The following is a 12,450-nucleotide window of genomic DNA, read 5'->3' as shown; positions in this document are numbered from 1 at the left end:
ATTTAACATCACAACTTAGCAAAGTAGCTTATAAGATGGAAATAACCTCAAATCCAGAAGCTTTGTTACACGGACAAAGCGTTTCTAAAGAACCGATGAGGGCTATGCTGTAAAAATGAACAGATAAGACATAGTTCAAACCTAAAATAACAATACAATTTGGCCACTTTGTAGAAGCAGAAGCAGGTTATGAACCAACACATTATTGTCATGAGAGATGACATAGTGAACTTGTTAGCAAACACTTGCTTATTTACATATCTTGCAGTTCCAGAGCAACACTATAATTCACTTGAAGTGGTGTTTCTGGTCACCTTGCAGACGTCACATATTCACTCTCCTTATAGCTCAGTTTATGGTCTCCACCAACTCCTCAGCTGCTAAATGCTGCACTGCGTACAAAATGCAAAACGCTTGATGTTACGAACTGATTTTGTGCTTTAGAGACAGCTTAGTTCTGCATGTTTCTTCACATCATTGGCAAATAAGGAGCTCCTCCTCCTGCCGCCATGCATGATCTCTTTTTCTATCCACGAAGTAGCTCTGAGAAGCTTGGACACAGCGAGGCAGTGATACTCTTGTCAGACTCACAAGCACATTTTCATGATCACTCTGTAGTCAACCAACAGTGCTCGGACGTGGTTTTATGAATGAACATTCAGATGCTGGTTGTACAGTAATCTCTCTGGGCGGCAAAGCGAAAATGAGCTCATCTAATAACTCAGCTACTGTGGAAGGGCTGCCCCTGGTGAGCTCGCCCAGGAGCCAAGACATGAAGTCATGTACAAGCTTTAAAATGTGCTCTTGTCAAGACGCTGTCTGGGACGCAGCGGTGGAGAAAATGGAGGACTGATAGTGGGAGTGAAAAATGATTCATGAAGGGGAGGAAACTGGTCGAGTTATAGTGAATAAGAGAGAACAAGAGACTGCTTGTGCAAAAAGGAGAACAGACACAGCAAAAATATCCTTCTCAACAAGTTATTTCCTCTGTTACAGAGTCATCCATTTTTAATCTTCTTCATTCATGCAAACCCAGTTCTGCCGTTGATGTCATACAATATTATTTCGTATAATGTGAATACATTTGTTTTCCATTGCTTCACTGAAATATTTTTCCTCCGGAGAACGTGCAGAACAAGTGAAAAAAACTGGCTGTCACCTAATATCACAGAGGCACCACTACAGCCATTCAGCCATTCTGTCACTGTGCTTGTATTACAGTGTTTTCATTATGCATTTCATCCCAAAACTAAATGTATAAATATATAATATATAAATGAATAAACAATAATGTAATTTCATACTTGTCACATAAATAAATCAAAAATTAAACATTAAATTACTGTTCATTCATTTACTTTTCTCTATAATATATCTATTACGCATTAAATTAAACAAATGTATATTTATTCAAGCATCTAATTACATTATCATTTATGTGTGTATATATTTAGCTTCATCCATTAAAACCCTCCATACTAACAAGGGACAAGCAAATTAGCTTCGGCTAGAAGTCGTTGCATCGGTTGCATTTTATTAAAATGTAACATTTCCTGTAAGTCAAAATGAATAAAATATAGACACACAGAGTCGGGCACACGATGCTCCCTGTCCACTGTCTCTCTGCTGGACCACTGGACTCGTTTCTATATCCTGTCATATACTTTGATAGACTTTGTTATTTATTACATTATACTCACAGTATAGCATGTTGGATATGACATGTTGTATTGTACTCTATTAAATAGTATTATAAATTACTACATTTCACCTTATACAGCATAAGGTGAAATGTAGTTATATAGTATAGTCCTTCTGTATATAGTGGAATTATTTTTATTAACAACCGAATTTCCCCTCCGCGATCAATAAAGGCTTATATTAACTCACAAATCAGCACTTTCTCTTAACTTTACTATAAAACAGTGTATGTTTGTGTGAGTGTGTGTGTGCTGCTCTGAGGTGCCGCTGCACCATTCACAAGTAGCTCCTTCTCATTGCATGAGTGGAGCCAAGAAACAAAAAGCAACATTCAACATGGGTTGACACGGCAATAAACATATTAAACGGCATTATGTTCTGGCTCTATGTTGAGGTGTCGAGGTGAAGAAAAAAAAGTCAACCAATTGGAATGCTGAAAAGTTCATTACGGATACGAGAAGACTGTCTTCACTAATACTTGCCAGTGTCTAAATTTCATGCTTACATGTCATCCTGAAAGAGCCCCTCTTAAAATGTCAAGTTTTATGATCTCCAAACATTTGGGAGCCGACTTGTCGTCTACATAAGGACTCGGGGTCAGAGGTCATTGGTACAAAGTGGTCAGTGAGCAAATGTACAATCAAATAACGCAACTCACATAACAGTTAAACACATGTTTAAAATGATGCTTAGATCATGGTAGCAGACAGTTTTGTGATGGTATCGTGCTGTTTTTATTGGCAGCCACACTGGCTAGAAATAATGAATATTGTCATCCTGGCTCTGCTACGTGTCTTTGACAGTCTTTCCCACTGACTGAACTGCTGAGTGTCTAAATGGTCTGTTTGTCATCACAGCATGTGTGAATGCTGGGGTCACAGCGAAAGAATGTGGCCATGCGAATATAACAAGCAGTCAGCAGGGAGGCAATAAAAGCAAGCCAAGAGAGTCTGAGAGCGAGTGTTCGGTGACCTATGAGCAGTCGATGCTTGAGGTCAGTGAATTACACAATTAAAATTAAAGTTGGCAAGGAATATTCATTGATCTGTGGATTTTAACAGAGGCGAACAGACACTGTGCTTCTGTGACATGAGTTGGACTTACAGCAGCCATGGAGTTGATGCGGTCTATGTAGTAGTCGGGCCAGCTGGTGGCCAGCTTGTTGGGGTCCTCTTGCTCCTGTGCAGGGAAAACACAGATTAAGTCACGTTACAATCACTCAGGAGATGTTACAGTGAGTGTGGTGGTTTTGTATGGGCGCTCTGGGTACCCAGAAGTGTCCCTATAATCACGCCTGACTGCCATTTACTTTCAGGTCATTAATTCAGCCGGACATTGTGTTTGTGCTGGCGGATTTGTTGTTGGGAGGGACGATTACTGCCCTAACCACTTAGCATGAGTGATGTATCTGTTACGCCATTGCCATCTTCAGTTGACACAGATACAGTAAATGTTTTTCATATTAATCAAAGAAATCAATTTCTTCAAGTGGTAAGACTTCATTCAACAACTGCGTTAACTTCAGCCACACTTGTTGCAGTTTAATTAATGTAGCTCTCTAACCAGGAGAAACAGCCGTCAATGAATGATGTCGAAGGTTTTTTTTAGAGGCGTGGGGCGAGGCTGCCCTGGAATATGATTCCTAATGATTATGGTGATGGCCTGACCTTTTTGGAGTACTTATGGGTCAAATCTCCTGCAGCACTTACATCTGGTCAGATTTGGGGCCATGACATTTTTCATGAATAATTATGCTCCTCATAAGTAAATCATGATGTTCATGTTGACTCACTGATGTTTCCACTAGAGGCACCGTCAGACCAAAGTTTCCAGCAATGTATGAGATATACCAAACACACCCTGGGGCAGACAGCTGCAGAATTTACAGATAACATTTATGTTCAAGTATCACTATCCACAGCCTGAATGAGTAACTTTTATACATCAGTATATTAGTACAATATTCTAACATTAAATGAAAACTTCTATTAATATAAAGTACAACATTAATATATTAATTATACAATATTAGCATATGTTTTGAATTACATAGGTGTAAAACTATAGCCTAAGCCTGCCACTAGTATAATAATTCCAGTTAGAGCAGTTTAAGAAATACACAAGATTCATTATTTTTCTAAGTTTTGTTCCCTGATTAAGTCTACAATGGTGGTTAGCCTGAGCTTTACAGCTCCAAAGTTTACTGTAGCATGGCAACTTTTTTATGTCCTGCCCCTTCCAGCCTGTGGTTCATCATTTCATTAAAAAGGCCAGTGACGAGCACATTAGCTTTGTGAAAAGTGGACGTTTTTTAACAAAAGGTGCCTGATACAGCTAAACATCCAACCACCAGAACCAAAACCTTGTATCTTATTGTTGTCCATCTTACACAGAGCTTGACTAGCAGCTGACCAGGTATCGCTTGGCTCAACAGGCTGCTCTAAACTATCCAGTCTATTTTCAACCATCCAACGGAAATGTTATCGATCCTCGGCTGCTCTTGTTCCATCAGCATCACTGAGAGCGGCGTGTTTGCCGGCTGCACAAGAGGAGGTTGTTACTGACTGACTGGTTCACTGTTTGATAGCTGGAAGCGTAAAGCGCTGAACGTCTGTACACACAATCATAGTAAAGAACGCTAATGTCAGACCCGCTTTTTTCTTACTGTGCTCACATGTCAATCAACAGATGTCGCTGGTGAGCTTTCAAACCATTATATCTATATTTCCAACTAAGCTGCCCGCTGTAGTTCAAGAAAACATACTGTATTAAAAATAGGCTACATTAAAAGAACGGAAAAAGTTCCCAGATGCTTCAGCCCAGCAGGGGGTCAAACTCAGGAAATCATCAGTAGACCTACATTGTCAATTTTCTCCAAGGTCTCAAAACCTTTGTGGAATCTGATGAACAAAGCAGGGCTTTGACTGTCCTGTTTCTAGGCTCACTTTTTATTCCATACATTATTTTCAGAATATTCCACTCCTACAGTTTCATCCCTCCAACTTCTGCAGTGTAATTCAACATCCACCTGAAGACATAAGTGGGTCACCACAGCTCAGAGCTGCCTTAGCTTTTGTCACGTGGAGCAAGAGAAAAAACAAGAGAGAGAAGAACTGCCTCGAGCAGCGAAATGCACCCCACAATAGCTTTCAAACAGCTCTGTCTGAGATCAATTTGTCCGGGCCAATCCGAGGAAGCGCGATGCCACGAGCACTCAAGGCACAGGGGAAAACAGAGACCATGTTCCTTGTTCACATCTGGTCTTGTTTAGCACTGGTGGAGCACTGCTGTTGTTCTTGTTACTGTGTGCACATCAAGAGTTGGAAACTCGCAGTACGCCACATTAATGCAGAATTGGATAGTTTGGTAGGATAAGAGTTCGAGAAATGCTTTGGCAATGCTTTAAGTGTTTTGCAAGTCTCAACAAATGCCAAAACTTAAACACCTGGCTCAACAAATTAAGAAGATATTTAAAATATGCCTATTTTTTTTTCTCTAAATGTGGTGGAAAGGCAGCTCTATGGCAGACCATAATAAAGTAAAGCAAGCATTGCATTACAGTACTTCTGCTTAGGATAAGAAGCATACTTTAAATGTTATTATAATAATGCTCTACCATTAGATTATTACTGAGATTGTCAACTAAACACATGTTTAACAGCTGAATTTAACACAAGGGCATTCATGCTGCATTGGAGCTCATCACTTCTCTCTGTGTTCCTTCTTCACATTGAAAATCAATACTTTATTTAAGCCAGACAGCCTGAATTGATTGTCCCCATCATAAAGTCCTCTCGGTATCTCAGGTAACTCAATGAACTTCAAGCATGGAGATAAAAATGAGATGCAGAAACAACGAATCCACTTATTAAGGAACCATAAACACGCAAGCAGCTCCACTTCATCTTTTTGGGTTTGAGTATAAGGTTGGCCAATGTGGACTTCAGTCCTCATAATGACCACTGTTCCCGATCTGCAGCGCTCAGTGCCAGCATTGGAGCTCCAGCTAAAGTAAAACACAAACAATAGAAGTCACTGTACTACACAGCCTGTGTTTTCAAGCTGGCTGTCGCTTCCACTATACTGCTGAAAAGCCGGGGAGGCGATGCCAGACAGATTCTGACGCTGAGATTAACAACTTAACTGCCTCTCTCTCGAGCCTCAGCTGAATTACAACTGCCACCACGCCCTCAGAAACACGCCGAGTCCAAGGCAACATTTACTCTGGCTGTTTCACGAGCTGGAGTAAAGAAGCCCTTGTCAAATCAGTCCATATGCTTCCCGAATATTTGCCCTTTTAATGGAATTTAAAGGGTGAAGTGATGGTAAGTCTGTTCTTGTGGGCTGCTTTCTTGATCAAAGCATTTTGGGAGTTAGTCACAGTTGTTACTAAAATCTCCAAAGAGTGGAGCCAAGGAAAATGAAAAGTGTTAACAGCAGGTTTTGATATACGTCACTGCAGAGACTTTGTGTTTGGATGTGTACGCTTGTTTTACATGTATGAACAGAGAGTGCTCTTCTGCTCACGGTCCTCCTCCGGCTGAAAGCATTCCAGTCGCATGCTCTGCTGTGACAGTTTAGGGTCAGCCCCTTTATGCTATTACACATTAAATATGACATTAAATATAATTTACAATCTGAGTTGCAGCAAAGGAAAACAGGAAGCCTCAGCAGTGCATCAGCTATATCCGTAAGGAGTCCTCCGGTTACAACCATCTGCTGATATATTGTTTCTATGAAGACCCAAACACCGGACCAAAGTTGGAGAATATATCCCTGTGTGTTTGGCAGAGTATTTCATTTGCAGAGGCACCTGTTGAAACAGTGGATGAAATTACATATTTCATTTCTGTTATCCAACAAGCCCTCTCAAAGATTTCAAACCTCCTAAAAGGGTTACTGATGATGATAATTGAGCTCACAGACTGAAAGAAAGCGATGGGAATAAAGCACACATGGCTAATAATTTAATATTGAAGCAGCAGCCAAGTTGGGGGAGGCTAATATGAACCCACACAGACAGCACGTGTTAAGCATGTTAATGGCATTCCACTCATAGCACCGGAGATAAGGCTGAGGATAATGTGTAGTTTGTGTGTAGCGATTTTGAACGACAAAAACTGATATTATACAGGAAATCTCCTGTTCAGGATCATTTTTAGATAGTTAGTTAGTTAAACAACTTTGTCAGTGCTTTGACACTGATAAAGGGCTCATATTGAGCGATCATGGGCTGAAAGCACTGTGCGATGTGTCAGTGCAGCGCTACTAATAGGAGTCAGGAGACTGTGTTTGGCTCCCAGCACTGAACGATTATCGTGACTATTAGATGTTACACTGTGTTCCCTACCTGGGGGCTGCTAGACACGAGTAATGCTTGCAAAAACAAGCGTACACACACACAACCACCCTCACTCACAGGCAGGAATGTAGCATACTCATAAAGACATTTAGTCATGCCATGTCTGATTCACTTGTGCACCTAACATGTATATAAGCCAACCCTCCGCCAAGGACGGCAAGAGCATCTGGACTTCAGTCTCTCATCCAATCAGTTCTAACTGACTGATGGAGTCCCAGGTATTTAACCTCTGTGGGGTCGTTATCAAGGTCACACACACACGCGCACACACACACACACACACACACACCCCTGGCTGTGGCTGACTGGGTGTCTGAGATCAGAGATACAGATATGGTTGGCTTATGCAAAGCCAGAAGGTCTGGGCAAGATATTGGAGTTAGTCATGGCACACAGAGACCACATTTACACTAATTCCCTTACATAACTACTGACTGCTCTGATGTTCAGGTGTAAATGGCGCTCTTTGTTCTGGAGGTATTGAACAACGTTAAATAGAACACTTGTTAATTCAGCACAGACTTGTAACTCAGCATCTTGCAGTTCTATGACGCTGCTCAGCCTCTTTCAGCTCACTGCTCTGCACAGTAGGAACATTAAGTATCTCTCAGCGACCGGGCTCCGATGAAACAGTAGACAGACAACATTAGCAACTAGTTGGAGAAGAACGTCTACAACTAGTGAACAAACCAGATATTCTTCGTCTGGATTTCAGGGAGACCAAGCCAGTGTGAAAGCAGAGTGGATACTGGACCCACATTCATCAGGTGGCCAAAAAGCCAACTTTAACTGAAAAATAATGCTGCTCTGTCTGTGTAAACAGCCAACTGTTAGCTCAGTCGTTTAACTTATAAGAATACTGGATTGTGTTCCTGTCGACTTGTTTCCTCTCAAATCCTCCCGCCCCCAAATGCAACAATTGAATTATGTTGCAGAGAAGCCACTTTGGGTTAGACCAGCCTTGCACAGCCAGACCTGTCTCTGCAGTGGCCATTATCATTCTGCTGCAGGGAGGAAAAATCTGGCTTGTTTGTATTTCTTTAAACCGATCACAATGGTCTTGGGTGGCGGAAACCCTAGAGGGCAGCGATGGCACCCCTTCAGAACAGTGTCAGTGGATCACCTGCCTGGCATTGAAAAGCTGCTAGCTTCGTACCGTTAGCAACCAGGTTAGGGTGAGGGTAACCTGCCATTTCCAGCATGTAGGTTTTCAGGTCAGAGGTTGTTGTCGTTTCTCGGAGCACTCGGATAGCTGAAGGGTAGAAAAATGCTGCCTGACATAAGCAGGCGATGGCAGGCTTATATAAGTCTAAATCCAGTGAGAGTGACTAGCGTAATATCAACTGTAGACATGTGCAGCTCTAGTAAAAGCACTGTCTCAGATGTCAACAGTTTGTGAATTAAGGTGTTTTCAGTGGTTTTATTAGCCAAGGCAGTGGCTGAATTTTCTCAACCTGCAAGGAAACATTTAGTTCTTCAGTTTATGTGAGAACACAAACATCATTAGATTTCGTGGTTTTTGCTGGAGCTGGCAGAGTTTCAGTGGTTTGGGGTAGGTGTGTTGGCCATTTTTTTTAGCAGGTGATCGAAGTTGGTTTGGCCTCAGCGGCTCCCTCCAAGTGTTATCTAACCACAACAACTGGAGCCGTCGCCCGGCAGGAGGAGACAAGGGCACCAGTGTTCGCCCCTGACAGGAGCAGCTGAGGGAAAGTCTGCCGTCTCACGCTCTCCATTCAAATCACTGCAAGTGTGCATTTTCCTGTGTATATGGTTGTTCATGCCTGTGTGGGTGTGTGCACGTGGGGACGGTATTCATTCCTCCCTGCCTGCATATTCACACACAGACATGCAGGTTATTATCGGATATTGCACAACAGTTTTTTTTTTTTTCTCATTCTCCATTATGCCGCCTCTATCCATGAATGAGGGGTTTGTTTGGTTTTTCCTCCAGCTTTCCGCTGTGCACTGCTACCCCAGTTTTGCTCTGTGTTTCCTGGCCTGGACATACAAATGTTTTTTTTTTTCACCTTAGTCTCAGAGAGGAAATAATTTCTGACTGGGAGTGATGGGGGAGGAACGACTAATGTATCCTACCTCTGAACCCGGCTTAGGAGCACACTGCAAACCACTTTTGTTCAAATATGCCCAGGCTGCTGCCAAAATTTTGTTTTCACTACCTTCTGCAACAGTACAAAGGGTCCTCATTAACATGTGTGGTTACTTAAGTGAGGTATTCAATAACTGATATTGGAGGACTACTGAACTTGCACCTTTCATGTGGGTTTATATGTGTAAATGCAAATTCTGCCAACAATCCAGTCCCCTTTAATAGTCTGAAATCAGCAGGCATGGCAGACTGCAAGTCCTATGCTCATCATTATGTATTAGAAGAAAGGTTTAATCCTCCACTTGTATTATTCTTACCAGTATTGCATTTCACTGTAAACTGGTGTGGTGCTCCTGCTTCCATCCTCGCCTTGACATCCCTCTAAATACACAACGATTCCACAGCTCTTCTTTTTGCTAGTAACTCAATACTGGCCTGAATACAAGTGCAAAGTTTTACACACATGCAGGTGTACGCATGTGTGTGTGTGCTGCACACAAAGCAGTGTGTGTTTATTCCTTTTTCAAAAGGCTGTCAGAGTCTATCATATCAGCTAAGCTGAGCCTGCATGCCTCAGAAAGAGAAAGGAGGGGTCCAATCCTTGTCCTGCTTCAAGCACAAAACCCTCAGCCAAAAAACAAATTAGCAAAAAGACGCAGGGGAGGGATTATGACTATTTATTCAATTTGCTATTGAGTGAGAGAGGGGGGCTGAATTCCCCTTTTTCTCCAAACACAATGTCATTTCCTGGAGGATATTTGAGACATGCTGAAGAGTATGAAGAGAACGAGAGTTGTTTTGGCGAGAGGGAAGGGGTGAAAGAGAGGGCTAACCAGAATGTTCTAGTGCTTCCATGGTATGTTGACAATTCTTAAGCAGCACAAGGAAATTGCATACTCCAACATGGGGAGGAAGATTTGGAGATTGAGGGTCTTGAAACAGGCGCGAGGGATGCATTTGTGTACTTTGTGTGTGTGTGTGTGTGTGTGTGTGTGTGTGTGTGTGTGTGTATGTGTACATGCAATATTGCCTGCAAAAAATATTGTGCAATATGAAGCTGCCATAACACGTGCAAATGCAGAAATGAGAGGCTGATTCAAACTGGATTCCGGTAAGAAGCTGCCCTCCAATAATATTTATTGCTGACAGTTCAGCTCTAGGCTGTGGGTTCAAGAAGCCAGTCAGCTGAGGGCCAGCCAGAGACTGAAGCTCATGTACATTTGAGTAGAGCAGAGAGCGACTCACCTTCTTCTTGCTGCAGTAGATCTGCCATTTCTTCTCATCAGGCAGAGCAAACATGGCCTCCCTGTTCTTATCCGTCAGGTCCAGCTCATCCTGCAACAAGAAGAGAGGCTGTTACATCCACACACTGCGCTCACTTCTAAACCAGCGCACAAACTCTCCTGCTGGATTTGATATTAGATAGTGATTAAGATAGCAGCACGCCAAGGATTGGAAAAACAATGATTAAGAAAACAAATGATTTAAAGTAATGAGTGAGAGAAACATGACTGTAATTATCCCATCCCCTCAGGACACAATCCCACAATTCCTGCTGTTTTGTTCTCTCTATATAGTTATAGACATAGAGCAAAGCATGTGAGTCCAGTTTACACAGTAACATTTGATGGTCCAACCTTCCCACCGTCTGACTGAGAACTGGTCTCCATAGACTACAGACGAGGGTTTTAATATTCACTGCTGCTACAGCGCTGCTCCACTCAATTCGTCAGCTTGGTACAAGGAGCCTCCTGCACCTTTTGAAATGCATATGAGACCAGGAAATGAGTCCATGTGTGCCAGGGAGGAAAAGTAAAGTCTTGGAGAAGAGTGATGGATAAATCAGGGCTGAGGGGAGGAGGAGAGAGATGTAGGAAGGAGACAGAAAGAGAGATGTGCTGATAGAAAAAGTAGAAGGAAGGAAAAAAAAGGGAGATATGTGAGTCTGGAAAGGGCTACATTAAAAAAGATAAAGGAGAGGATGAGATGCTATACTGCAATGGCTTTGTACTCAAGCTCAAACTAATCTCATCATAATGGTTTTGCTACCATGACGTCAGCCAGAAGTGCCGGGCCTCCTGGGCCCCCCAGAGTGAAGATGGCTACCAGCACCAGCCAGAGGTGGGGCCCCTTAAAGCCGGCCAGTAGATTCACAGGGTTTGTTTTCATCCATTCAGCTGGGCAGGGTGGGCGACCTCAGCCCACATTCCAAGTATCCAACACTATGAAGAATGACATCATCTCTCACCCAGTGCTATCATGGGATAACCAGCACCAGCATTATTGTGGCTTTGGCAAAAAAGGACAAATCTGAAGGGTGTGAACTTCAAGGGGGTCTAATGCAGACAGAAACCACAAAGAGGCTTTAGAATCTTTGGTCAAAGTGTTTTTCATCTCAGCAGAATGAACTGAATGATTTAACTGTGACTCACACACAGAGCTGATCATCCAGGGTCCACATTACCAGCTGCAATAAATGCACGCTGCTCTTCTTAATGACCCTGTACATTCTGAAGTGTCAAACAGAAAACCCGCTATCACGCGGCGACAAAACGCCTAATCTACGACTCTCTGTCCTTCAGTCTTTACAGATTTCAACTTCGGATTCAACCGTGATCCTCTCTCCACATCCCCAGGCTTAGAAACTGAGGCAGAGAAGCCAGTTCGTCTCTGGCCTGTTGCCTGGTCACCGGGTCAAAGTCCTGCTGTCCAAGCTGCTGCTGTTTGGAGGAGCTGATACTGGGAGCTGGTGGAGGAATCAGTGAGAATGAGACCCCAGGATTTGAAGCAGATGGGAGCTGAGCCCGGCATCTCTGTGCTCCATCTCCCCTCGTTACTCCCCGGGCCTCTCAATTTGAGGTCTACATGGAGGGGAGCTATATGAGAGGAGCCTATACGTCAGCAATGAAAATAGGGATTTAGGTGTCTGAAGCACCTAAAGAAGAGCATGTGAGCTTTTAAGTTTAGTAAGTTACTGTATGTAATACATGTAAAAAAAATTGTAAAACATAAAAGAGAATGTGATAATTTGCTAATCCTACATATACACTAAAAACAGTACAAAGACATTATATTTAATGTTTTACCTTATCAACTTCATTGACTTTGCAGCTCATTTCAAACAAGTTGTGACAGGAGCAACAAAGACTGAGAAAGTTGTGGAATGTCCCAAAAACACCTGTTTGGATCATTCGACAGGTAAACAGGTTGATTTGTAACAGGGGATAGTATCATGATTGGGTATGAAAGGAGCATCCTGGAAAGGCTCAGTCGCTCACAA

The 12,450-nt window shown here is 42.5% G+C and overlaps 1 protein-coding gene across 2 annotated transcripts in view; it reads right to left on the bottom strand.

Moving 5' to 3' along the window:
* daam2 (dishevelled associated activator of morphogenesis 2) overlaps positions 1–12,450 on the bottom strand; it is a 97,099-nt gene that overhangs the window by 37,205 nt on the left and 47,444 nt on the right. For both annotated transcript variants that reach the window (XM_041953146.1, XM_041953147.1), the window contains exons 3-4: positions 10,416–10,505; positions 2,806–2,880 (exon numbers count right to left, since the gene is read on the bottom strand). In XM_041953146.1, the coding sequence (XP_041809080.1) occupies positions 2,806–2,880; positions 10,416–10,505 (165 nt within the window). The remainder of the gene's footprint in view (positions 1–2,805; positions 2,881–10,415; positions 10,506–12,450) is intronic.

The sequence above is a fragment of the Chelmon rostratus genome, chromosome 15 (genome assembly GCF_017976325.1).
Source record: "Chelmon rostratus isolate fCheRos1 chromosome 15, fCheRos1.pri, whole genome shotgun sequence".
In the NCBI taxonomy this organism is placed as follows: Eukaryota; Metazoa; Chordata; class Actinopteri; order Chaetodontiformes; family Chaetodontidae; genus Chelmon; species Chelmon rostratus.
Note: the sequence above shows the minus strand (reverse complement) of the source record. Positions and strands in the feature narration are given on the sequence as shown.